The 27,382-nt window shown below is 36.1% G+C and overlaps 6 protein-coding genes across 11 annotated transcripts; 4 read left to right on the plus strand and 2 right to left on the minus strand.

Annotated features, from left to right (window-relative positions):
- Positions 1-118: 118 nt before the first annotated feature.
- On the minus strand, positions 119-4,582 carry LOC105667507 (E3 ubiquitin-protein ligase rfwd3.S-like). Of its 2 annotated transcripts, none has more exons than XM_012359335.2 (3): positions 4,494-4,582; positions 1,703-1,828; positions 119-1,625 (listed from the first exon to the last, which is right to left on the minus strand). In XM_012359335.2, exons 2-3 carry the CDS (start codon positions 1,815-1,817, stop codon positions 154-156), a joined length of 1,587 nt encoding a protein of 528 aa, XP_012214758.1. In that variant the 5' UTR covers positions 1,818-1,828; positions 4,494-4,582; the 3' UTR covers positions 119-153. The 2 variants fall into 2 exon arrangements, with proteins under 2 accessions (XP_012214758.1, XP_012214757.1); XM_012359334.2 differs by lacking the exon at positions 4,494-4,582 and adding an exon at positions 2,150-2,834.
- LOC105667508 (uncharacterized) lies at positions 4,577-6,464 on the plus strand. 2 transcript variants are annotated; one of them, XM_012359336.2, is made up of 5 exons: positions 4,577-4,856; positions 4,956-5,026; positions 5,097-5,442; positions 5,533-5,686; positions 5,766-6,464. In XM_012359336.2, the coding sequence occupies exons 1-4, from the start codon at positions 4,758-4,760 to the stop codon at positions 5,641-5,643; spliced, it is 627 nt and encodes a 208-aa protein (XP_012214759.1). In that variant the 5' UTR covers positions 4,577-4,757; the 3' UTR covers positions 5,644-5,686; positions 5,766-6,464. The 2 variants fall into 2 exon arrangements, with proteins under 2 accessions (XP_012214759.1, XP_067203657.1); XM_067347556.1 differs by having other exon boundaries at positions 5,533-6,464.
- Positions 6,124-27,167, minus strand: LOC105667506 (hydroxyacylglutathione hydrolase, mitochondrial). Of its 4 annotated transcripts, XM_012359329.2 has the most exons (9): positions 26,777-27,063; positions 26,378-26,499; positions 26,008-26,092; positions 25,547-25,921; positions 25,146-25,323; positions 7,485-7,600; positions 6,996-7,338; positions 6,807-6,910; positions 6,124-6,737 (listed from the first exon to the last, which is right to left on the minus strand). In XM_012359329.2, exons 1-9 carry the CDS (start codon positions 26,813-26,815, stop codon positions 6,465-6,467), a joined length of 1,635 nt encoding a protein of 544 aa, XP_012214752.1. In that variant the 5' UTR covers positions 26,816-27,063; the 3' UTR covers positions 6,124-6,464. The 4 variants fall into 4 exon arrangements, with proteins under 4 accessions (XP_012214752.1, XP_012214756.1, XP_012214755.1 ...); XM_012359330.2 differs by lacking the exons at positions 6,124-6,737; positions 6,807-6,910; positions 6,996-7,338; positions 7,485-7,600 and adding an exon at positions 23,075-25,062 and having other exon boundaries at positions 26,777-27,167; XM_012359333.2 differs by lacking the exons at positions 25,146-25,323; positions 25,547-25,921; positions 26,008-26,092; positions 26,378-26,499; positions 26,777-27,063 and adding an exon at positions 7,996-8,155.
- LOC136997214 (uncharacterized) lies at positions 12,398-13,640 on the plus strand. The gene is made up of 3 exons (XM_067347681.1): positions 12,398-13,006; positions 13,148-13,345; positions 13,438-13,640. Exons 1-3 carry the CDS (start codon positions 12,988-12,990, stop codon positions 13,638-13,640), a joined length of 420 nt encoding a protein of 139 aa, XP_067203782.1. The 5' UTR covers positions 12,398-12,987.
- LOC105667504 (ATP-dependent DNA helicase Q1-like) lies at positions 15,144-17,554 on the plus strand. Its single transcript, XM_012359327.2, has 2 exons — positions 15,144-15,335; positions 15,644-17,554. The coding sequence occupies exons 1-2, from the start codon at positions 15,281-15,283 to the stop codon at positions 17,383-17,385; spliced, it is 1,797 nt and encodes a 598-aa protein (XP_012214750.1). The 5' UTR covers positions 15,144-15,280; the 3' UTR covers positions 17,386-17,554.
- Positions 17,692-23,086, plus strand: TBC1D16 (TBC1 domain family member 16). The gene is made up of 6 exons (XM_012359326.2): positions 17,692-17,879; positions 17,969-19,612; positions 19,936-20,275; positions 20,356-20,781; positions 20,977-21,270; positions 21,357-23,086. Exons 2-6 carry the CDS (start codon positions 18,832-18,834, stop codon positions 21,739-21,741), a joined length of 2,226 nt encoding a protein of 741 aa, XP_012214749.1. The 5' UTR covers positions 17,692-17,879; positions 17,969-18,831; the 3' UTR covers positions 21,742-23,086.
- Positions 27,168-27,382: the final 215 nt, after the last annotated feature.

Genomic DNA, 27,382 nt, shown 5'->3' on the forward strand with positions numbered 1-27,382 from the left:
TGTAATTAATATTAAAATACAATGTAGAAAAAATTTTTAAAAAATTTAATCTGTGATAATACTATATTAAGACACAGTTGTGTTCCGAACGTAGTAAGGATAAATGGGTCATGTCATATTTGCTTTATTTTTTTTTATTGTACTTTATGCTATTTATCCATTTTTGTATAACCTAAGTCTTTTTGTAGAAAGAGTTGATAAAAATAAATAATTATTAACTTCAAAGGAACACAGATCTATAATAGAATCTGATAATGGAAGGCTATGTAACTGTCTGCCGCTTGCTATACTCCACAATGATATATTACTATTTGATTCTATATACGCAGCGACCAGCGTGTCATTTTCCTTGTATAAATAGCAAGGTCGAGATAAAAGCTGTTGAGAATTACCAGCTTGAAATGTATGCACAGTATTACACATGACCATGTCATCATTAGATATATGCTTTTCAATAGTACACACTGTATGTCTCGCATATGGTTGCCTTGCATTAGGACGAGATGATATGAGACAATGATGATTCTTTTCATCATAGCGTACTGAGACAAAAGGACCTTCCAAAAACATCTGCTTTGGCAGGTACGCAGTATCCTTAATTTCGTATACATTACATGTTCTTAAACGACATGCTACAAATCCACCTCTACTGATGCCACTGCCAGGATTAGATGGCACTGTTGCCATTGATACAACCGGCGACGTATCACCATAACTATCTAGGACACTAATAGCACCAGAAGTTTGTCTAATATCAAACTGGCTGATAGATCCATTTTGTGCACCAGCTAGAAAAGTATGTGGATTGTCACCTGACCAGCAACAACTCCAAAGTTGATGGTTTGTTTGGTATGTCTGCACTATCATATTGTTTTGAATGTCCATTAACTTTGCACATTTATCAAAACCAGCACTGAGAAGAAGTGTTTGTTGTGTTGAATGAAAGGTCACATCTCTCACAGCTTGAGTGTGCAAATAGACGAATTGCCGCAAGTTAAAATACTCACAGTCCATCTTTCGTATACCATATCCATTAAATAATCCATTTGATGACTTTTGAGAGACAACTAACAATTTGTACCATGGATTATAGTCTAACACACGGCATCCACTATCTTTGCAGATCTCCAGAGATCGTTCAAGATGAAATTTTGTAGTGGAGACACTGCCCGAAGCAATTTGGTTCATTTGAATATTAATATCTGATTGTTGACTTTCCAGTTCCGCAATATGTTTCCTCATACAATCCACTTGCTGCTGATATACTTTCAGACGAGCATTATATTGCGATAATTCCAACTGCAAAAGTTTTTTTTCAGCTGTAACATTAATCAACTCCTTCTTTAGTGAATCACATTCGGTAGTATCAATTGTTGCCACTTTTTTTGCGTATAACATCCTGATATGTTTTACTAAAGCTTTCTTGTTACATTGCGGACAACGACGGTTTATAGCAGTACAAGATTGTTGCAGCCATCTCAAAATACAACTATGTCCAAACAAATGTCCACAGCGTAAACAGCATAAGCGATGTTCCCCAGAATTGGTCCATTGCTCCATACAAATCGGGCATGTCTGATCAGAGTCTATATCCGTGGTATCTAAATTTACATCTGCTGAATTTGCTGTAGATTAAAATTTTACATTTAATTAAAGTACAGATATTTGGAGGAAATGATTATTATTACAGTATTAAACGTACTATGCTGTGAATGTTCAGTTTTGACATCACTTTCATCGTTATTTCGTGCATTATTGTCGTTATTCGAATTTTCATTTTCATCTTCTTCAATAGCTTGTTGCTCTTCTATTTGCATTGTATTTTCGTCTATAATAATAAAGTAACATACATAATACATATATTTGTAGACTATAATATGTAAATACACATGGTAATTAATAAAATAATTTAAAAATAATCAGGCATATTTTTTTCTACAAAGATAGTAATAAAATTTGTTAGAACGCAATGTATAGGTTAATGTATAGGTTTGTTTGCGTCGCAAGCCTCAACATGCTCCCTATTTGCTCCAATACGTTTCAATTTATAATATAATGTAACGTAGTACCATAAATTAGAGCAAGTAGGAGCATGTTGGGACAACAAACCTATATTTGTGTTGCAGGTATCTCTATTTATCGTGCTTACCGTATTCCATAACCTTTATTCTGCATTCAGTACCATTGATGACACAAACATACGTTAAGAAAATGACCTGACAGTTGTAATAAAGTAATTAGAAATCTTTTACATTTTCATAGTCATTTTCCAAATTCTTTGTTTTTCTCCTTTACGACCGGTTTGCATACTATTTGACGTAGCCTAATCTAATCTAACATAACATGACCTAACCAAACCTAATTGCGAGAGAAAATGAACTATAAAGGTATATCCAGCAAACTTGCATAATGCTTTTGCATAAGAAAATGGTTCATAAGAAGATGTATAATGAAATGGATCAATTCAATTTCTTATGCGTATGTTATGCGCTATGCAATTTATTTGGAATATCCTAAAGGCCTAATATGCTATGCATATGCAGTTATGTCATTTTGTGTGTGATGGCCTTAACCACTTCAAGCTTGACAAAATTTTTTAGTTTTAGCATATTCCGCTACTAGTTGCCACAGTCGCTGCTCTTGAATGAGATCGTAGTACGAGCAGTGTTCCGATTAGGGACCGGTTTGTTTGCGCATGTGCGGCCATACGGCATCAGTAAAGTGTCTTGTACATATAAAAAGAGGCACCGTTACCCAGCTTCATTTAAAGTAATAAAAATTTTTTTAATGTATTAAAAAATAAAATATATATATGGTATACATATATATATGTACAAAAATACATTATATGTATATATACAGGGTGTCAATTAAGTCCCGGGACGGCTGAATATTTTCTCATGTAAGGTATTTTTGAAAAAGGTCAAGGTCATTTCTGAAGTAATTTTCAACGAGGAATTTAACGGTGACCTTCAATTTGACCTTGAGCTTGACCTTCAAGGTCATTTCAAGGTTAGGTTAGGTTTTTTAAATAGAAACCCCTATTTTTGATTCCAAAATCTAATAGCTGGTGTCAAGAGCTTTTCAAAACACTATAATAAAGTTATTTTTCATTAAGTACTTTTCGAGTTATGAGGCTTGTAAATTACAGTATTTTGACATAAAATACAAAATATCTTGTAAAACATTCAATTTTTGGGAATCTTACCTTAATACTTTTATGCATAAAATAATAAAACGAATCAATTGGTATAAAGAAAACACATAGTTGCTTTCAAGAAAAAGTATGTAGTTTGCAACATGCAACTGCATACTTTTTCTTGAAAGCAACTATGTGTTTTCTTTATACCAATTGATTCGTTTTATTATTTTATGCATAAAAGTATTAAGGTAAGATTCCCAAAAATTGAATGTTTTACAAGATATTTTGTATTTTATGTCAAAATACTGTAATTTACAAGCCTCATAACTCGAAAAGTACTTAATGAAAAATAACTTTATTATAGTGTTTTGAAAAAGTATGTAGTTTGCAACATGCAACTGCATACTTTTTCTTGAAAGCAACTATGTGTTTTCTTTATACCAATTGATTCGTCTCATTATTTTATGCATAAAAGTATTAAGGTAAGATTCCCAAAAATTGAATGTTTTACAAGATATTTTGTATTTTATGTCAAAATACTGTAATTTACAAGCCTCATAACTCGAAAAGTACTTAATGAAAAATAACTTTATTATAGTGTTTTGAAAAAGTATGTAGTTTGCAACATGCAACTGCATACTTTTTCTTGAAAGCAACTATGTGTTTTCTTTATACCAATTGATTCGTTTTATTATTTTATGCATAAAAGTATTAAGGTAAGATTCCCAAAAATTGAATGTTTTACAAGATATTTTGTATTTTATGTCAAAATACTGTAATTTACAAGCCTCATAACTCGAAAAGTACTTAATGAAAAATAACTTTATTATAGTGTTTTGAAAAAGTATGTAGTTTGCAACATGCAACTGCATACTTTTTCTTGAAAGCAACTATGTGTTTTCTTTATACCAATTGATTCGTTTTATTATTTTATGCATAAAAGTATTAAGGTAAGATTCCCAAAAATTGAATGTTTTACAAGATATTTTGTATTTTATGTCAAAATACTGTAATTTACAAGCCTCATAACTCGAAAAGTACTTAATGAAAAATAACTTCATTATAGTGTTTTGAAAAGCTCTTGACACCAGCTATTAGATTTTGGAATCAAAAATAGGGGTTTCTATTTAAAAAACCTAACCTAACCTTGAAATGACCTTGAAGGTCAAGCTCAAGGTCAAATTGAAGGTCACCGTTAAATTCCTCGTTGAAAATTACTTCAGAAATGACCTTGACCTTTTTCAAAAATACCTTACATGAGAAAATATTCAGCCGTCCCGGGACTTAATTGACACCCTGTATAATTTAATTATTTTATAAATATTAATTATAATAAATAAACAAGCCTTACCTTATTTTTATCTTCTTAACCTCTTCCTGTCAAAAGTCCTGCGTAAAGTCCTGCACACGACATGTGTCGGCACTGCATTTCCATCGCCGCGCAAGCGCAAAGCCACATATACGCTAAGCAGCCGGTCCCTAATCGGAACACTGAGTACGAGCAAGAATGTTTGTAATTCGTGTGTTATTTCATATGTGTGTAAAATAGTGCAAAATTTAGCAATATTTTATTTTTTAATATCGTTAAAATCAACTATATTTATTAAAATTTATAATGTCTGATGAATCTGAATACGACGTGGAGCCGGAAGAATTTGATATCTACAAGAGAAAGTATCAATTACTATTGGAAAGATGCGAGATTTTGCAACAGGTTAAGTCATTAACTCTTCTCAGTCAAAATCACTATAGCATTTTCGAGCAGGATTGTTGCGTTAGCTATTTTTAAACTATATGATTTTTTTTAACTTAGGAGAATGAGAGATTGGTCTATAGAATCCAGAAAGTGAGGAAACTTCTTCGACGTACGAGGAAGGAGAAAAAGTTAGTTATAGCTTATTTAATTTGAAATTTCTGCATATTTCCGTCATTCTCGTCATGATATTAATCATAGATTCTTGATCGATCGCTTGGATCAACATGGAGATCGTTGGCGTGAAGCACCGATGGGTGTGCTCGAAGAAAATAGTGTATTTCAAACAATGCCAAAACCTGAAAAAGGGGGAAAAGGTGCATCTAATAATGCAAAAGAGGAAAAACCTAGAAAGGGAACAAAAAGAAAGGGCGCAAAAGCTGATCCAAACGCACCAAAACGACCTGCCAATCCTTTCTTCCAATTTTGTCAGGAACAAAGACCTCGTGTAATGGAACGTTTGGCTGGAGAACCAGAACCAAGTAAACAAGAACTCACCAGACAACTTGCAACAACTTGGAAGTCTCTCAGCTCTGAAGATAAGAAAGTAAAATTTTTGAATCATATAAATATACTACATATAATTTTTATAATTACTTTAAATATTAAATATAACTAATGTATTGCTTTGTTTTAGGTGTATTACGATATGTACGAAAGATCCAAGGAGAAATATGTCGCAGAAATGCAGATATATAATAAAAAGACTGAAGATGCACCTTGTCAAGTGCCACTAAATATAACATAATATAACACAAATACTCAATGTATAAAAAATGAAAAATTTATAAGTAATTTTATCCAGATAGTAAAAGTTATACATTAGTTGTTTATAAATAGTATAATAGTATATAATGTATTTTAATGCAGAGTCATGCAATTATCTGTTCTACAAGCAATATCAGGAACAGCCAAGAAAAACTTTGGAACAGCAAGTTTAATGAGGAAAGGAAGTGTAACATTAATTAGAAGCAAGAGACGAAACTGCTAATAGAAAAGAAACAGCATTGTTCCATTTAGTCGATTGCACAGTCTTGTATTAATACATTTAATACCTTGTGTATATCATCACTTTTGATTTATATTTTTCAACAGTGTGCAAGTATGTACATATAATGTAAGTAGATATTGATATATTAAGCTGAAAAATTTTGTTTTTTGTAAAAATAGAATCCAAAGTACAAAAATGATAGGAGTTTAAAAATTGTAGATAAGTAAGCCAAACATATTGTGGATGTATATACTCAAATATTTATTTTAACATAAAATGCCGCAGTACAATGGTTTTCAGATGTAAGATCTTCTCTGGTTAAAAAACAAAAATTTATCTCTTATTTCAATCTTATCTCATGCTGATTCGTGAAAAATAAATCTGCACTTTTGTTATCAATCAGTTCCAAATAGCGATCTTATGACTGAAAACACGATTGTACTGCATATAATAAAAGTTACAATATATTCACCTAGATATTTTTCTGTTCTTACATCTCAAGGTTAATGTTCCATTTTAAATCTGTATTAAGTATAAGTATATTAAATGAATAGGAAGATATCTTGTATTGTCAAAAATTAAGCTTTAAAATTGTCCTTTTCCCGTCTTAAATACGACATTACTTGAATAGGATCGTTTTGTTTTGTGTGTTTCATAACAGACGGTTCATGTACTCGCATAAAGGGATTCGTAAGCTTTTCATCTTTGATAGTGCTAGGCACAGTTGGAAGATTGTTGGCACGTTGGGCATGCGACCAATCCAATTTTTCTTGCATTGTCGTATTGTCGGGTTCCACGTGTAAACCAAATTTAAGATTGTTAGCTGTATACTCATGTCCGCAAAACACTTGCTATAAAGTAAAAAAATTGTCGATTACAAATTATAAATAATGAATTACAATTCCAATTAAATAACTTACTGTCTCTTCGGGTAAGGAGCCTAGGATTTCGACAAGTGCCTTATACATTTGATCAGCAGTACCCTCAAAAAATCTCCCACAGCCCCCGGCAAAAAGTGTATCTCCTATAAAATCAAGGTTTCTCTTTGTCCATTTAATCTGATATTTCTGATATTTGATCTTTAACGCTTACTAAATATTTTACTTTACCTGTAAACACAGATGGGGGATGTTTTTCTGCTGTAACATAGTAACAAATGTGTCCACGCGTATGACAAGGTGTTGCAAGACACTTAACCGATAAATTGCCAATGTTAAATGTATCGTTGTGCGTAATTTTGTGATTGATGGCTTCTATTCTGTCATCACCGCCATATACGGGCAAGTTAGGAAAGTTTTTCAACAATTTTGCATTTCCACCAGCATGATCCCAATGATGATGAGTGGTTAAGACTTTCGTTAGCTTGATATTATTTTTTTGAACAGCTGTAGTTACGGCTTCTGGATCAACAGGATCCACGATAGCAGCTTCCTGCGTTGCCTCATCAATAATCTTGCAAAATTTAGGAACATATAATATTAGATGTGTTAAATATAGAAGTTATCTTAGCTGTAAATTGTAAAGTATAAGATAAAGAAGAATTGACTGCTTATATTGTTCAGATAACCAAGTGTGTAAATATTAATGACAGAACATACCAAATACATATAGTTATCTTGAAGTGCTGGTAATATTTGAACTTTCATATTGGGATGTTCTACTGTTGCGCTGAGACTATGCGATCTGCTAAATCCGTTGGAAGTAATGCTCTTTGCTGGAATATTGAATAACGGAGTTATATAAAATGTGAGTTTCATATGTATATCTGATTGAATATCAACGTGATTAATTTACATACAGTGATTATAAATCCAAAATCATTAATTGAGAAAAATTGAGAAAAAAAATTATTAAAACATAGAACAACGATAACACAAGGAAAAAGAATATTATTGCGCAGCAGTAGCGCAAAATATGTTAATCACAAAGTGTGTAAGATGCAAACGTGAATATAAAACAAATACCCCTAAAATATATAGACGTGAGTTTGCTTTCAAGCCATGTCGGACATGCACGAAGTGCAGCTTGACAAAACATGATGCCCACAGCTTGAAACTTGGCACCTCATTTATTTTGTGCGCACAGAGTTTGTTGCTCCTCACTACTTGCCTGATAATGACACCACAACGGAGTATCATGGAAGAAAAAGAGCAATTGAATCGAGCGCGAACACAGTCATACAATCATACAACCACCATCATGTGACGTTGATCAGCTGTTGGTTAGCATCAGTGATGCAAACTCGAGCCGGCCAGCACCCGAGCACCGCGGTAGAGGAAGCACGCACACAAACGAGAATCGTGACGTCACACGTACGTGTGCGCTTCGTCGTTCAGTTTGTAGAAGCGAGTGGACATACGTGTTCCGTCTCCTTTTTATCAAAGCGACGTTGCGCGCTTGTTGCGTATGACAACGTGAAATGCTTTTTCGAGATTTATGTGATCTTGTAAAAAGTAAATAATATTGATATTAATAAAATATCAGAACATTAAATGTTTATGAATTATTAATATGCGTTAATTGCGGTAGTTAATACTTTAGAGTTTAATATTATGTTATACAGGGTGTCTCATAACTACCGCTTAATACTTTAATAGTATCTTTTGGAGATAAAATAGAGTAAAGAATCTTAATACAAAAATATCAAGGCTACAATAGTTTTTAAGTTATAAACGATCAAAGATGCTAATGATGTCGCGTAGGACGCTCGCCTGGCACGCTCAGGTCCGCAATTACACGTACACGCGTACCGATCTGTCAACTGCTATTGATTTTTACAAGTCAGGTGATATTGATTTTTACTGCACAGCTGATTTTTCACGGACGTGAAATGCATGTGGATTTTCGTTACTCCAAATGTGAGAGTTGTGGCTGTTAACTACTCCTTCACGAGTAAAACGTGACTCGTCTGTAAATAAAATTTTATGGACAAAACCAGAATCTTTATTTTCATTTTCCAATAATCATGTAGAAAATGATGGGAGATTATACATGAACATTACGATATACTTATTGTATTTTCTGTATCAGATTAAAACGCTTACAATAAATACAATGTAACGCATCTTTATTGAAAACATTTTCATCTAGAAGAATCTAATTTTATACATTGTTATTAGAGAATTAAAATAGAGATTCTGATTTGGTCATTAAAATTTTATTTACGGACGAGTCATGTTTTACTGGTGAAGGAGTATTTAACAGTCACAACTCCCATATTTCGAGTGACGAAAATCCACATGCATTTTGCGTCCGTGGAAAATCAGCTGTGCAGTAAAAATCAATATCACCTGACTTGTAAAAATCAATAACAGTTGACAGATCGGTACGCGTGTAGTTACGGACCTAAACGCGCCGGTTCTACACGATATCATTGGCAATCTTTGATCGATTACAAGCCTAATTTAAATCTCAAATAGTTTTATTATTAATTATTGAGTGGTCTTCCGCGCCACCCATGAGGTGCCACTTATAGCGCGTTAGGTTTTTCAACGTGGACCTTCGCCTGTAGCCCTATTATACCACATTTCAATATTTTTTTATGTTTGCAAATGGGAGATATATATGAATATGTGTCTGTATATATATAAATATATAGAGACTTATATTTAATAGACACACACACACACACACACACACACACACACGTGTGTGTGTGTGTCTCGTGTCTGCAAAAGAGAGACATATGTATATGTCTCGTGTCTGCAAAAAAGTGACATATGTATATGTCTCATGTCTGCAAAAAAGAGACATATACACACACATATATATATATATATATATATATATATATGTGTGTGTATATGTCTCTTTTTTATATATATATATATATATATATATATATATATATATATATGTCTTATATTTTTTGCAGACAAGATTTATCTGTTTTACCTGTCGTTCACAGTTCCCAAGTAGCACATGTTTGTATGAAAACATTGGATACGATTAGGAAATGTAAATGAAGCAAACATGTGCAATCTAGGGTGTGATGACCGGGTTTTTTGCTGACAACGTATTTTTTATCCACCAGTAGGTCACAAATGTGATCTTTTGCAGACAACCTAGATAGACAAATATGTAGAAATTTAAATTAAATAGAAATACAGAATATGCAAAAATTAAATTAAATAATTAGCATATTATTATATAATTATAATAACATACAATTATAATCAATTGCAAATCACTATTTAATGCTGCTAATAAGTACTGTAATTATGTATTCAAGATACGATCGTATGTCTATCTAAGAAGATATTTTTAACACATATCTATTATTTATAAGTGTGATGTCTTACATACATTAATGTAAGACATAATGTTCAAATGTACATGATATCATGTCTGTAACAGAAATGATATTCTAAACATTTGAAGCATTAGCATAAGCATTAGAAATGAGCAATGCAATAATAAATTTTATTTTAAACATTATTATTGCATATCATTAGACGAGGAGGGACCAGCAATTTCATGAACATTTGCAGCATATAATGTTAGATGACTTTTCTGTTTCTTAGGACATGCAGAATACAATTTGTCCGTGTACATTAGAGACAAATGCTTTTCATTAATTTCTATATCTACAGCAGTTTCCCTTTTCGCTTTCAATACAGATTTAAGCACGCAAGTAGCATTGACACTAACAGACGAAAGTTTATTTCGTTTTTTCGCTTTTAAGTCCGGCAACAAGGAAAAAATTCTTTCTGAATCGGCATTCGAATTTGGCAGCGATCTTACAGCATTCAAAAGAGACTTCAAATTGGGATATTGATGAGAATGTTTTAAAATTTGTTTCCACATGTCATCAAAATTTGACATTGACAAATTATCTTTTTCTGCTTCTGTAAAACTTTGATGTAAAGCAAACCATTCTTTTCTTAAACCGTTTTCGTCAAACCCGCCAATGGTCTGAGCGACAAAATAAACATCATTGAATGAAGTTTCTCTGTTGATATCACGTAAAGCAGTGTCCGATTCAAAAACTTTTAATTTTGATAAAAATTTGTCATTTATTGGTAATCTCTTACAAATTTCTTGGGCAGCAGTTACGTAGAATTGCAAACAGTTCTCTTGAACTGTTGCAACTACGTCTGCGTGTCCTTCTATTATAAATTCGTTAATATATTTTTCGCATTCATCTCCTAAATATACTTTGTTTAAAGATTTTTGATTTTCTTTTTTTGAAAACTCAAAATTATTATTTATATTTTGTAAAAGCTCTGGTTTTAAAAAATGTTTACAAATTATGGTAAGGAACTGAAATGATTTTGGTTGCAATAATTGAATTCTTGTTTCCAGAGCTTGGAAAAATGCATTAAAAGAGTTAAAAAAATTCAAAATATGTTTTAAAAATAATAAATATGCTTTTACATCAGGTTTTTGCATTACAGATAATAAATTTTCTCCAGATTTTGTCTTTTCACTCATTACCATTTCTCTTAAAAAATGCTCGACAGTATCCTAAAACTCTATAAGTCTTTCAATACATGAATGCCGAGAAAGCCATCGTGTGTCGGACAACTTTAGAATTTTGCGATTTGTCTCCTGAAAACATTCACAAAATTCTTCAAAAATAGCAGATTGTTTTGGACTACCGTTAATAAAATTAGCTAATTTTTTTACGAATTCTTCGCAATACTCTGGAATTTTACCACATGCTGTATGTGCAACAAGTGCAGCGGAATGGCATGGGCATGGAAATGTTATTAAGTTTTTACATTTTTCCTCAAGCTTTCTTTTAAATGATGAATATTTGCCCGTCATGACGGGTGCATTATCGCTTGACAAAGCAATAATATTTAAAAATGGAATTTGATGTCTATACATTTCATTTTTAAAAGCATCAAACAATTTATCCGCACTGCTATTTTTTGCATCAATATCTATTAATTTTACTAATTGTGAGCGAATGTCTAATGTTGCAGGATCAACATACCGAACAAGAAACGTCATCCATTTTTGATTAGAAATGTCAGACGTTTCATCAATAAAAATAGTAAATTTAGTATTTCGAATAATATCGACTACACGATCCGTTTCAACCGGACACAACACGTTCGAAATAATCTTTTGACACTTAGTCCGACTCATTTTCATATCTTGTAATACGTCAGAATCTTTTCCTATTTGTTGGAAAAATGTTAGAATGTCTGTCGCAGTTTGATGCGAAATGTTTTTTTCGGCGATGAAAGCAGCATATCGAATTTCTACTGCTTTCTTTCGCTCATCAAATGATAAAAATGATTCTGTCATATTAACATCTTCGTCTGTTTTCTTTTTTTCTAAATTCTTTTTCTTAGCTATTGTAGTGTGTGCTACGGATTCTGCATGATCATAAATATGCGACAATTTAGCAGACATGTATTTTTCACAAATGGAGCAAAAAAATAATTTTTCGTCATGTGATGCTTCACGTAACCATGGTTGAAAATGCTCCATTTCTAACCATTCTTTTTGAAATTTAAGTATATTAGAAGTACTTTTTTTAAAACTTACATTATTATTATTTAACAAAACAGATGTGTGTTTTTTAATATTATTTTTGTGACACATAGAATCCGCATGTCTAGAAATGCGCGTGTTACAAGAAAAATCTTTATTACAAATAGTGCAATGAAAAAAACTGTCATTTAACGGTACTTTTCGTATCCAAGATTTATACCGATCATTGCTAAGCCAGCCTTCAAAAAAGCTTCGCTTAGATTTTTTTTGTACAGAATCGCACATTTTAATATAGAAGAAAAAAGAAACAAAGACGAAGAATTAAATTAGACGAAAATTAAAAGAAGAAAAAACAAGGAAATATATGGAAATATATTGAAAAACTTACAGTCGAGACTGTCTCAGTTTTCTCATCAACGTTGCGATTTAATAAAACGTGTAAGAAATACGTTTACTCGCAATTATAAGCCAACAAGAGTACTACACAGGCTAATGAACGTCAAAAAAATTAACGACATATAGAGTATAGAAGTAAAAATAAACCGTGCTTCTTAACAAAAAATAGAACAACAGACGCGGCCCCGCGCAGCGGTTTACTATTGTTACATGTCAGCCGCACCCGTGTCCTGCTGACAAAAGTGCAAAACGTTTGCAATGGAAGGCAATTTGTCTCGTAAGTAATAAATAAAATTATTATTATTCATTTTTGTTATAAAACGGACGTAAAAATGTTTTAAAAAAACTACGTCATAATTTATTTTGTATGTTTATGTTACTAATTGATAAAATATATATTTCTTTTTTATTTTAACAGAACATACTACGCAAGAAGAAGGTGCATCCTTGCATCAGCTGCTGCAGCAAATACTGCAGCAGCAACAAGCACAACAACAACGACAGCTGGAAACACAGCAACAGCTGTATCAGCTGCAGCAGCTGCAGCAGCAACAGGAACAGCCGCAACAGCAGCAACAGGAACAGCCGCAACAGCAGCAACCAAAAAACAAAGCTAGTAAGTTATTTACTTCATACAATACAATTATTAATTAATATACGAGTATACAATCGTAAATCTAATTGTAAATACTATTATTAATTTTTTAGAAAGAAAAAGAAGAGGAGCCGGCCGCTCTAGGGCCCGCTGGTACCGCCAGCGAGGAGGCTTTGCCAGCGGTAGAGGAGAACGTGGCGGTACCGGAGGACGATGCGCCCGTAGCAGCAGAGGAGGCCGTGGCGGCAGAGGAGGCCCTGGCGGTAGAGGGGGCCGTGGCGGCCTCACAATAATAAAAAATATTTTTATTAAGTAATATTCAATAAATAAAATAAAAAATGAAAAAATTGGTTTTTTTTATTATATAATGCCTGAAAGTACAGCGTAGTAATATAGTATAGCATAGTTAAATAGTATACTACAAAAAAAGTATTAGTGTTAGTATATAATAGTATATAATATAATATATATTACTATTTAAAATACAATGTGGTATAATAGGGCTACCGGCGAAGGTCCACGTTGAAAAACCTAACGCGCTATAAGTGGCACCTCATGGGTGGCGCGGAAGACCACTCAATAATTAATAATAAAACTATTTGAGATTTAAATTAGGCTTGTAATCGATCAAAGATTGTCAATGATATCGTGTAGAACCGGCGCGTTTAGGTCCGTAACTACACGCGTACCGATCTGTCAACTGTTATTGATTTTTACAAGTCAGGTAATATTGATTTTTACTGCACAGCTGATTTTCCACGGACGCAAAATGCATGTGGATTTTCGTCACTCGAAATATGGGAGTTGTGACTGTTAAATACTCCTTCACCAGTAAAACATGACTCGTCCGTAAATAAAATTTTAATGACCAAATCAGAATCTCTATTTTAATTCTCTAATAACAATGTATAAAATTAGATTCTTCTAGATGAAAATGTTTTCAATAAAGATGCGTTACATTGTATTTATTGTAAGCGTTTTAATCTGATACAGAAAATACAATAAGTATATCGTAATGTTCATGTATAATCTCCCATCATTTTCAACATGATTATTGGAAAATGAAAATAAAGATTCTGGTTTTGTCCATAAAATTTTATTTACAGACGAGTCACGTTTTACTCGTGAAGGAGTAGTTAACAGCCACAACTCTCACATTTGGAGTAACGAAAATCCACATGCATTTCACGTCCGTGAAAAATCAGCTGTGCAGTAAAAATCAATATCACCTGACTTGTAAAAATCAATAGCAGTTGACAGATCGGTACGCGTGTACGTGTAATTGCGGACCTGAGCGTGCCAGGCGAGCGTCCTACGCGACATCATTAGCATCTTTGATCGTTTATAACTTAAAAACTATTGTAGCCTTGATATTTTTGTATTAAGATTCTTTACTCTATTTTATCTCCAAAAGATACTATTAAAGTATTAAGCGGTAGTTATGAGACACCCTGTATAACATAATATTAAACTCTAAAGTATTAACTATCGCAATTAACGCATATTAATAATTCATAAACATTTAATGTTCTGATATTTTATTAATATCAATATTATTTACTTTTTACAAGATCACATAAATCTTGAAAAAGCATTTCACGTTGTCATACGCAACAAGCGCGCAACGTCGCTTTGATAAAAAGGAGACGGAACACGTATGTCCACTCGCTTCTACAAACTGAACGACGAAGCGCACACGTACGTGTGACGTCACGATTCTCGTTTGTGTGCGTGCTTCCTCTACCGCGGTGCTCGGGTGCTGGCCGGCTCGAGTTTGCATCACTGGTTAGCATAGATATGCCGGCATGGAACACAGCTGCTCAATGCGTATACAATTGTGCAGTTAGGTTATAGTTTTATAAATAAGCATTCTTGTAGTTAAGTTGATTAATTGTATCTTTGAAAGATATTCAAATGTTTTAAAGTTTAATAAAAGAACTTAAATAATTGATTAAAATGTCTGTTAATGACGTGAAAGATGTGATTATGATAGACGACGACGAGTGTCAAGGTTAGTTGAGTATAATTACATCAGACTTTGTAAAATTTTTATTTTGCTTTAATCAATCATCAGTTGATGGAATTACAAACTGATCATTAAAACTCAATAGAGACAAATAATTTTCTGTTTAATAAATATGCAAGGATATAAATAATTATTTTTTATATCAGATTTTACTAAAGACTTACTGTAAACAATTTTAATATTGAATTCTAATATTTTAATGTGTAATAAAATTACTTGCTACAATTATTTGTGAATGAGATTATATTAAACGTTGCACATTACTTTCTCACATTTTTTTCTCAAAATTTTAGTCACAGAGGACGATGAGATAGCAGCTATCAATTATGAGCTGCAACAAATAGAGAGTGAAATGCAGAAACTTCGAGATCGCAAAAAGATATTAACCGAACGCAAAGAAAAACTGCGCGACGATATCCTTTTAAAAAAGAGTTTCTCGCTGTCCAAGAAAGACTGGAATAATGCAAATTTTGATTGGTCCGCAAGACTCCAAAAAACTTTAAAGGATGTTTTTAAGATAGAAAACTTGCGAGAATTACAATTACCAACTATGAACGCTATTATGTCCAAGGAAGATGTTATCTTAATCATGCCTACAGGTGGTGGTAAAAGTTTGTGTTATCAGTTGCCGGCTGTAATCAGCAAGGGTATAACGATAGTGGTTTCGCCGTTGGTATCATTAATGGAAGATCAATTGCATGGATTAAACAGGCTTAATGTAAAAGCTACCATGTTATGCGCAAAGACTGATAAAGAAATCGTCAAGATGACCATGGACGCTCTCATAAATAAAAACTCCAATCTTAAATTGATTTACGTAACGCCCGAGTACATGGCGAAATCTAAACGTTTTATGAGCAAAGTGCAAAAAGCATTTGAATTAGGGAATCTGGAACGTTTTGCCATAGACGAAGTCCATTGTTGCAGTCAATGGGGTCACGATTTCAGGCCGGATTATCAGTTTTTGACCACGCTGAAATCCTTATTCCCAGGCGTACCGATTCTGGGTCTCACTGCCACGGCTCCCGCTAAAATCATCGTAGATGTACAAAAGATGCTGGACATCAGTGGTTGCCTGGTCCTACGAGCTTCGTTCAACAGACCGAATCTATATTACGAGGTTCGTCGCAAACCGGCGGATAAGAAGCTCTGCCTCGAAATGATAGAAGGTCTGTTGAAGAATCGATTTAGCGGAAAATCAGGTATTATTTACACAACCACGATCAAAGATGCCGAACAATTGACCACGAATTTAAGGGAAAAAGGCGTCAAAATTGGATGCTACCACGCGATGCTCGAACCGGAATACAGATCGGAGGTTTACTCGAAATGGATATCGGGCAAGTATCAAGCGGTGGTCGCGACCATCGCCTTCGGATTGGGGATCGACAAACCGGATGTGCGATTCGTGATTCATCATTGCGTCTCGAAGTCGATGGAGAACTTTTATCAAGAAAGCGGTCGCGCGGGTAGAGACGGCAGGAAGGCGGTCTGTCTCGTGCTCTACAGATTAGCGGATGTATTCAAACTGAGCACGATGGTGTTTCAGGACAGAGTCGGACTGCAGAACCTGTACAAAGTGTTATCGTACTGCCTGAATCAAACGTCCTGCAGACGAAGCTTGATAGCGACTCATTTCGAAGAGAGCTGGAACGAAAGCGATTGCGTTCAAATGTGCGATCATTGCAGGAAGCCGGAAGTCAAGAAGGAAGTTGACGTAACGCAGTATTGTAGACAGCTGTATCAGATTATGACTAAGGCTGTGCAAAATGATACACGATTGACCGCTTTGAAGCTCGTCGACGCTTGGTACGCTAAAGGTGCGTCATCGCTCCGAGTGTCTGACGTGCCCGTGCCAAAGTTCACGAGAGAAACTGCCGAAGCTATTATAGGACACTTGCTGGTGAACGGTTACTTACAAGAGGATTTTCACTTCTCCTCGTATTCTACGATATCGTACCTCAAACGTGGACCTAAGTCGGGACTAGCTCTCAGCAACGATCATAAGATACTCTTTAACTACGAACTGCACTAAACTTAATGCGATTGATAGCGTAATAATTAGAAACAATACTGCTCAACTATATTTATACTACAAATACTCTTGTAAATGCCGACACGAAAAACTATATTTTATTGCAAAAAATTCATTATTTGTAATTTATTATTACTGTTGTCGCATTCGAATAATTAATTAGATAAAACTTGCGTGATTATCTCGCGCATAAAACATTGGTTCCGTTGCATAAACTTTCAGAATTAATCGCGAAGTCACCGTGACTCGTCATATAATTTCGCAATCGGTTTATCTTGTAGGTCAATTTGGAGGTCAGTTTGGAGTGAAGGAGAAATGCACGCATACGAGAGAAATTAAATGATTGATCGAAAGGGAAAAAAAAAAACACAAGATCATGATTACGTAGCCGTATTAAGAAGTTCGGAAGAGAACGCGGTGAATAATCGATAAAAACGACCTGCGGAGCATGACAAGTGGCGAGATGTCAGCGGCTCGGGTAGTAGGACAGATGGGTAGGTAGCGATCAGATGGAAATATTGATCTAGGATAAGAAAAAAAGTTCTTACGCGCGTCGATAATGAATTACGTGTTTTTATTGCAGCGCAATCGAGCGTGCGTAACGCGCCCTTAAAGGATCAGATCGAAATAGATGCGTGCGAGGGTGTTGCGCGTACGCGCGTGTAGATTTTAGGGGATTTTCACGAAATCGACGTACTTGCGCGGCAGTGGTTGCGACGACGACGGCGGCGCCCGCGCACCGAGCAGTGACGCGTGAGCATCAGCGATTCAGAAACAAGGACGTTGATTAATCGCCGTGCCGATGATGTCAATCCTGTTTCGCGCGGAGCGAGGGTGTTGCGAGACGGAGAAGTTTCTGGCCGATTAGCACGATGGAGAGATCGTCACGATTCTTTCGCTTCAGAGTGAAGAATGACAAAGAGTCGGCCGATGTGGGACGGCTTGAAAACTATCGCGGAATTTGAAACCTGATAAATAGCGGGGTGTATATCACAACGACGCGGATACACGTTATCAACACACAACTCTATGCATCGAGGCTAATTGGCGCGATAACGCTGCGTTTAAGCGCGCGTATCTGCAATCGTGCCGCTACGCGAAAGGACAGATTAGTTCGCCGTCGTAAGTTTTGTCGGCGCGAATTCATCCTAAATTCAGTGCTCGCGCCCCGATTATGCTTGCCCTCTGTCCTACATTCTCCGCTGGCTCGCAACGTCGACGCGGATCGCGATTTCGTCAGCACTTCGTGCACGAGGACAACCCGGATCGAGACTGGGACACTCGGAGAGGCGGGGAAATCGCAGCGCGTCTCGCGAACTGTCAAAATGGATTTCCGTGTTGACAAACGTTTAAATTTTTAAAATCTTAGGGGAACAGCGTAGGTTCTCTCCGTCGAATATATCGCACGTCATGTTTCGCTAGAAGAAAACAAACGCAATCTCGACAATGCCGCTGCCGAATATTCTGAGGAAGGCGAGCAGTTACATCCTCGGTGACTGCGGCCAGGATAACCGACGTGTCATTTATCAAGACGGCGAGGCGTTGTTCTGCAAGAACAACGTCTGCGTGCATCCACCGACGTTGATGAGGCAGCACGCCGACGTGGTGCACCATCCCGGCTACATGACCATAACTTGCAAGCTGAACAAGAACTCGAACTTGCCGACCCTGCATCTGAGCTGGATACCAAACACCACACTGCGCAAACACCCGACCACGCTGGAGAACTTGAGCGTCCGGAATGCCGCGATGCACAGGGACGACGACGACTCAACCTCCCCGCGTTTGCAAATCGGCGAGAAGACGACTCGCGGCGACGCGCTCAACGTTCTAAATACGCGACACGAGCCCGAGAACGAGAACGAAAACGACAACGGGAACGGAAAGCTGGACGTGTGCCTGGAGGCGAAGGAACCCGTCAACTGCGGCGACTGCGAACGCGTCTGTTCCGGTTCCAGTTACGGCTACGACTTCCTGCGTCGTCGAGACCCGAGCACGGCCGGCGACGGCGAAAGTATCGAGGCTGAGAATCGGCCGGATTCAGATTCGACGACGGTAACGAGAAACGAGAAGAACGGGGATCTGAAAGAGCGGAGCGCCAACGAGAACGACGCGAAGAGCGTCGACGAGGAGCCGCGTTTACCGTTTCGTGATGACGTGAGCGTGAAAAGTCGCAGCCTGTCGTTAACTTCGACGTGTAGTCTGTCGATTTCGATGTCCACTGACGGTGCGTACACTAGGCGTCGTTAATATCTTACATTTTCAGGTCAAAAGTAAAAGTTAACAAATTGACGCAAGTTAGAAAACGTTGCTTTTTACTTTTAATAACTATTAATAAATAATTACTTTGACGTATTTGCTGTTCTCATTTATTCAAATTGATCGTTGGATAATTTGATAATATACAGCTCATAATGCAAGATTCTTCTTAATTTTCATTAAAATCCGGACAAATTTTTAGTTTAATCCAATATTTGAATGTAACCGCAAGTCATTGACGAGCTCATACTTTCGTGCACGATTAACGACTCAATAATGTTATATTTCTAGCCGAAGAGATGCCGTCATGGATGAGATCTCCGGAACTCCTAGCTCTGCAGCATAATCTCGCTTTTCCCGAGAGCGCGACCGCATCTCCGGTGACGCTGCGCAGAGCGCATCGATGCCGAAGATTCTCGGTGGATCTCAGCGAGATGCGGTCGCTGAGGCTGTTCTTCGCCGATCCTGCTTGCACCTGCGGCCAGTTGGTGGTGGCGAGCAGAGAGAGCCAGTACAAGATCCTGCATTTCCATCACGGTGGCTTAGATCGGTTGGCCACTACATTGCACCAATGGCATCAACTGCTTTATCCGCGCTTGAGCACCGACACAGAGGAAACTTTGCCGTACAGGTCAGCAGGACTTCTACCGACTTCACGTTAATGTAATATTTCAGTCATTATATTTTCACGAACACTCCGCTGTTGTGCAGACACTTTATGGTGTGCAGACCGGAGGTAAGTCGGGACGAGCTGCACCCCGAAGAGGGCCAAGTGCCGATGATCACGTCACTAGCTTGGAAAGATTTGTTGAACGAACGGGGCCAGATGGAGGACGATCTCGCGCTTCGCAAGGGGGTATTTTTCGGCGGCTTGGAACCGGCGTTGCGAAAAATTGTATGGCCTTTTTTATTGCATTGCTACTCGTATCAAAGCACGTATGAAGACAGGGAGCAGATCGACGCCATTAGGCGGCAAGAATACGAGGAGATACAAAAACGTCGGTTGAGCATGAATCCAGAGCAGGCTGAGCGTTTCTGGCGGAATGTAGTGTGCATAGTGGAGAAGGATGTCGTTCGCACGGACAGAGCTAATCCATATTATGCCGGAGAGGGTAATGCTAACATCGAAATAATGAAGTAAGTTATTTCAACATGCCTAAGGTTCTTGCTTCCACATTGCAGCCATATATTACAAATTATTGCAATTTGCAGTTATGTGAGAAAAAAAATTCACGCCAAATTATTTCAATATGACTGCAATGAGGAACTAGAAGCAAAATATTGACTTTGTTTCTTTTTATATTACCCATTATTATTTCGCTGTCCTTGTAGGAATATTTTACTTAACTACGCGGTTTACAATTGCCGCTTGGGCTACACTCAAGGAATGTCCGATCTTCTGGCTCCATTACTGGCCGAATTAAACTCTGAAATTGATGCCTTCTGGTGTTTCGCGGGCCTGATGCAAAGGTCAGTAGCTGTGTGCACGCCGACCGATACGGACATGGACAGAAATCTGTGCTATCTTCGGGAATTAGTAAGGATAATGGTACCAGATTTTTACGCGCATCTTCAAAAACACGCGGATGCCTTAGAGCTCTTATTTTGTCATCGGTGGATACTTCTGTAAGTGTATTTAAGTATTATCGCGTGCATATTTCACGTAGCGTTAGATATTGCACGTTCTTATCGCATTTGTCTCCTCATCGCAGGTGTTTGAAGAGAGAATTTCCCACCGACATAGCGTTGGTTATGTGGGAAGCCTGCTGGGTCAATTATTTAACGGATCATTTCCATCTGTTCCTCTGTCTCGCTATAATGTGCGTCTATGCAGACGACGTAATCGCCCAGGATCTCCGAACGGACGAAATGCTGCTGCACTTTAGTTCACTGGCCATGTACATGGACGGGAACATTATACTTAGAAAGGCACGAGGCCTACTGCATCATTTTCGTCAACTTGTACGCTTGCCTTGTACACTGGCCGGGCTGTGCAGACAATGTGGCCCGGGGATGTGGGACAGTACGCACGATCCGGTGATAGAGTGCGTGGGCCACGAAGACGCGCATTGTCCCTATTTAAATAATTACGAGTAATTTTCTAATTTATAAGGACGAAGGAGGAGGATCAGTATTATTTAACTCATTTCATCGAGTTATTAGATTGTAAGTCCTTGTTCTCTCTACACAGATATCTTTCTTTATACTAAACTTCAATTCGTAGCATAAGTTTTCTACAATCATTAATATTTACAAAATGTACCAAGTTCAACTAGTACACTCTCTCAGCGTTTGTACGCAACACAAGCTCAGTTGTCACATACGCGACGATACGTGCGTCTTTGTTCTTATACAAGCTGCTTTAGCACTTTTTACTGACAAAAAGAATATTAAGAGAATATCATATTAATCATGTTACATCTATGTTACATCGCATCGTTAATATCAGTCCAATTTAATGCCGAAGCACGAAGACATATCTCGAAATTTAATCTCCACAAAAATAAAGTTCACTGTCAGTCGAAATAGGTTTAAGAGACTAACAAAGTTGTACGAGTACAGATTCGCGATATGATAGATATCTGCAGTATTCGTAGCGTTAAAGACTGACGAATGAAGAAAGAGAGTAATTAGTACAAGCAGTGTTTGAGTACCCCAAGCTGGGATAGGGAGATATCTGCACGTAAATCTTATTCCGTAGACAACAACTTACAATCTGGTAGAACGAGTTCGATCGTGGGGAACTACAGAGAGAAATCAAATTGTATAAGTACGAAATGGCTATTTATTATAAATATACCTGAATTGCGTGAGATATAGATTAGCAGTGTGTATGTTCATTCCGAAGTGTTCACACACTCATGTTCAAAGCCGTATGACGCGTTTTTGCATATCAATATTTTTCACGTATGTAAAATCGTGTCAAATGTTCTTGCTTATTTTCACAGCTTAAAATCCGACACGTCAAATTTTATTGTTGGTACGTTAAGCATAATTTCTAGCTGATCACACGACACATTATTTATTGTTACTTACGGATCTCACATTTAGAAACAAAAGTTATTGAGACAAGTTGATTTTTCATCAATTGTTAAAAAAATTAATATTTTAACTTTCAATGTTTTTTATTATTATGATCTGTTGTGAGGAATACATGTAAAAATAAAACTATTTAACCAAGATTTTTCAGATACTGTGCCTATGCAACAAGGGCGATTTTAACGTATTCCGCGCTAATTCACTTAATCAGGGAGATAAGAATCTTATTGGAAATGGCTTTTATCGCTTTAATTGTGCTATCTTGCGTCGTTGGAATCTTGAAGAGAAATCTATCTGTGTTAAAATCTGCCTCTTATGCAGGTCTCGGTACGAGATAAAGATAAGAACACAGGAACATGTATGTACATATATCGAATAAATCGTCAGAGACTTGTATAATCAATCATTTATTGTTATCTGTTTCAATTGCTTTATATATATATATATATATATATATACAGGGTGATTCAAAATAACCTGATGTCCTTGCAATGCCATATTCTTGAACGAATTCTGAGACGATTTTTCCTTTTACAAAATTTTGTCCGAAGCTTAGTTTTCGAGTTATAATTGAAAATAGATAGCAACTTACGAGTTCGGTACAACGGGCAGGCAGGGACGCGCAACGTATAATGAGACTGTCAAGTGTTTACTATCGTCTCATGACACATTACACCGTCCCTGTCTGTCCGTTGTATCGGACTCGTAAGTAGCAAACTATTTTCAATTATAACTCGAAAACTAAGCTTCGGACAAAATTTTGTAAAAGGAAAAATCGTCTCAGAATTCGCTCAAGAATATGGCATTGCAAGGACATCAGGTTATTTTGAATCACCCTGTATATATATATATATAATGTTTATAACATTCTTCATTGTACGCTACACTCGCACAGGTACACTGGTATGACGGACATGTTGCGAATAATCTCTGTTTTTGGCAGTTTTACACATATACAAAAATATGATCTCAAAAAAGAACGTAATATTATACTTTTGCTATTTCTGTTACTACATCGCCTAATGCTAATATTATTACTTTATTATAAATACACGAATATGGAACAATCTTACTTTTTAAAAAAATATAAAAATACAACATTATAGCTTTTTTAGAATTTCTTATAACAACAAAATCATGCATTTCTCTATCACGGGACAATCCTGCAAAAGTAAGAGAGACGGGCAAATTCTTTTTTTTTTTGTGGACACATCCCTATGTTACGCTTATCTGGTATTTAACTTGTACATGCCGACTCGTGCCAAAGTATTGTCGGTTCGTCATAGATACATGTGAGCATACGCTGCCACGAATGACGATAGTCTTAAATTAGTACCCTATGCTAAGAATCTCACAGATCGAATAATCAGTCATATTATACATCGTGCCAATCACTCTGAAATAATTCCTCTCTACCATTTCTAATCACTTCCAATCACCTGCATCCACTCAATGCAATACAATATCAATTGATTGTTGTTTCGATAATTTTGCAACATGATATTTCTACTGTGGATACATTGCGAATGTGTATCAATCAAGATACGCGATCAACTTTCGTAAATATTCATCATCTGCATTTTTTCACAATACAGCTTACGGCAAAGCTCTATCTTCCTCTCTTTTGATTCTCTATGACATAATTATACGACAGAAATGATTTTCATTGTTATTGATTAAACCAGGAAGATTGTACATGTATTTGGATAAAATTGACTGATACTAAAATCATACAAGCAATCGCCCACACTACGACAAAAATCAGCCAATATCTACTGGAAAAAGGACTCGCGAATTTGTTAATGACGCCGAGGCCGATGATTTTGTTGGTTTTTTTCCTGGCGTAATACACCAGAAACGTGGGTATTAAGTACTGAATCCCTGCCCCAGCGTACGAACCTGTGATGCCGACTAATATCGACAGATCTTTGGTGAACATTGCGACCAGAAATGGTGGTATTACAGCCAAGACAGGGAAGACGAGTTTCCGAAGACATAGATTATAGGATACGTCTTCGTTCAAAAAGAGCGACTGCAAATTATTTCGGAGGGTGATCGCTATAATGGGAAAACTGGTACTCAAAGTAAACACTGGGAAGAGTGCCAAGAAATACTCTATAAAGACCATAAAAATATTATCACTCTTGGAACAATCACCCGAGCCGTGTGGTCCAAAGTCCAGAGTGTAAAGATCGTCCAAACGCTCAAAAGCAAAAATACCTGTTACAGCCAATAGCAGATAAAAAATTGCTATTAGCGCGTAATCGAGAGCGAGAAATCGACTTATCATAGATTTATTCGCTATCGGTGCAACCAGAGCAGGTAACGAGTGATGACACATAAAGGAATAAACGCAAGCACCAAAAAGACTAGGAATCCCTGAAACACCGATGTCGCGATTATATGTCTAATAGTGTTTAATGAAAGATCGTGAATAAATATCACAATTTTTTTTAACTTACCGGCTATATTCGCAACTGGTGGATCACCTCGAGGGCCGTACATAATAATTTTCTTCAAAGCGTAAACAATCATTATGATAAATGCGAGCCATCGCATCAGTGAAGTCAATAGCTGAAGATATTTAGTCTTCTGCACGTTAAAAAATACAAACGGTCCCAATGACAGTACAAATATTGTCTGAAAGTAAAAGTAGCACAGTTATTATCATTGCTATCGTTTTCATACTTTAACCTTTAGAAACTGCCCAAGCTTTTTTATAATTTTTTCAGTTTTCTACTTAGAACTTCTATAAATATGTCAGAATAATATCCTAAGAAGAAAAGTGAAACTTCCTGATTTCTAAAGGTCAGTTTTAGCAAAAATTATTGATCTTACATTAAAATCTCCAAATCTGACATACCAAAAATATTCTGTATGCATCAAATCGATTTAGTGCAGAACCTTCCCAGCAAAATTCAGTATCTGGTATGGTGTCATTGCACGTAAGATTGTTTGGCAGATAAGTACAGGCAACATCCGCTAATGACTTTGCAACTGCTGCGCCATAAATACTTAAATCTCCATACAAATATACAGCAAAACATAAATAGAACAGAGTAGTGCCAAATTTGCTAAAAAAGATGGATGCCATCTGGCCCATCTCTATTTTGTCATGTATCACGTAATACCTATAAGTCATATCTGAACGATCTGGGCTAGTAGAAGTGGGAGCTACCAATGGAGTATCTTCTGAATCAGAATTGGAAGAACCAGATTCACCTATTGTTTGCAAGACCTGTGAATAAAAATATATATTTTAGTTCAAATACGCACACTTATTCTTTATTCACCCTTGCCGAAAGTAAATTTAAAAGAGCTTACGCGTTTTCGATGCTGAATATGTTTCCATGTAACTATAGCATTGGCGGATGCCATCGTTTCTATGACAAATGTAACGGTGATAAAACTGTACAAAGAAAATTTCAGTGAGATAAAACAAACTTTTATCAAAAAATAATTTTTAGTAAAGCAAATTTAAAAAAATAGTATACGTGTATGAATAAGAAACATAAGAAACTGCTTGTCTGCTGTATAAAATCAATTTATTTAAATTTGTAGTAGCTTAAGAATAATTTTCTTATCCTACACTGATTCTCATAACTAGCTTCGTCTGATTTCAATTCAACATAAAGCTTGAATCTAACTTTTTATGAATATTTTAAATCAAAAGAAGTAAATTCTTCTTACGTACCTGATGAATGCTAACACTAAAATTACACTTAATCCCAGCGCCCATCCTGCTCGACTGAATACAGCAGGTAGAGTCAGAGCGCCCGTTCCAACGATGAGATTGAAAATGTACACGAGCCCAACCTAATATAATAAAATATACATTTTTAGTAAGAGCACAACTTTGTTTTTTTCTCTAAGTGAAATGCCTCTAATTTGATTCTTCAAATTATTTATTACACATTTCTTATTTGAATAATTAAATTTAAGAACAGTTTGAATAAACTAACAATTGAACTTGTCCGAATTATTGAACTACTGAGAAAAATTTCAACAAGTCTTTTGTTTATGATTCTTAAAGGAGGTTATGTGCCATATGACAATAAGAACAGAATTCGAATTAGTTCATTTATTTTCTCACCCATGTGGAATACTGATCGCCAACATTCTGCTCAGGCATTTCGGGACGAGTCAGCGCTAAATTGGGCAAATATATCTCAGAAAATGGATGATGCGTTTCGATTTGCCGTCACATATGTGACGTCTCGGTGACAGTCGCACAGTCACACCGAATGATCACCGACCTAAACGTCGCGTACTTTTCCATTGATGATAACACGATCGTGACATCGGATAAGTATCTGAGCGCAAAGATCGCTCATCGAATCAATTAGACATTAATGAGAGAGCAGCAGTGATTTGTGCTGAATTTTTAATTTTTGAACTGCAGATTTCAATTCAGCTCTGTCATCGATTTTTCATTGTGAAAATAATGCCCTGTCAGCATACATGCCGTGGAAGAATAAAGAAATAACATTAATATGCAATATCGCAAATCCACTGACAATAATAAGTTTTAATTTCTTGTTATTTTCGCATGAATGATCAACAATAATCGATTAACAAATTATTACATATCGATATTATTTTACTTAAATTATCCCAATTTTTAGGAAGAACCGTGCAGCATTTAAATATAAATACCAAGTGGATTAGAAAACGACAAGTTTCGATTAGATTACCTTGT

The sequence above is a fragment of the Linepithema humile genome, chromosome 1 (genome assembly GCF_040581485.1).
Source record: "Linepithema humile isolate Giens D197 chromosome 1, Lhum_UNIL_v1.0, whole genome shotgun sequence".
NCBI lineage: Eukaryota > Metazoa > Arthropoda > Insecta > Hymenoptera > Formicidae > Linepithema > Linepithema humile.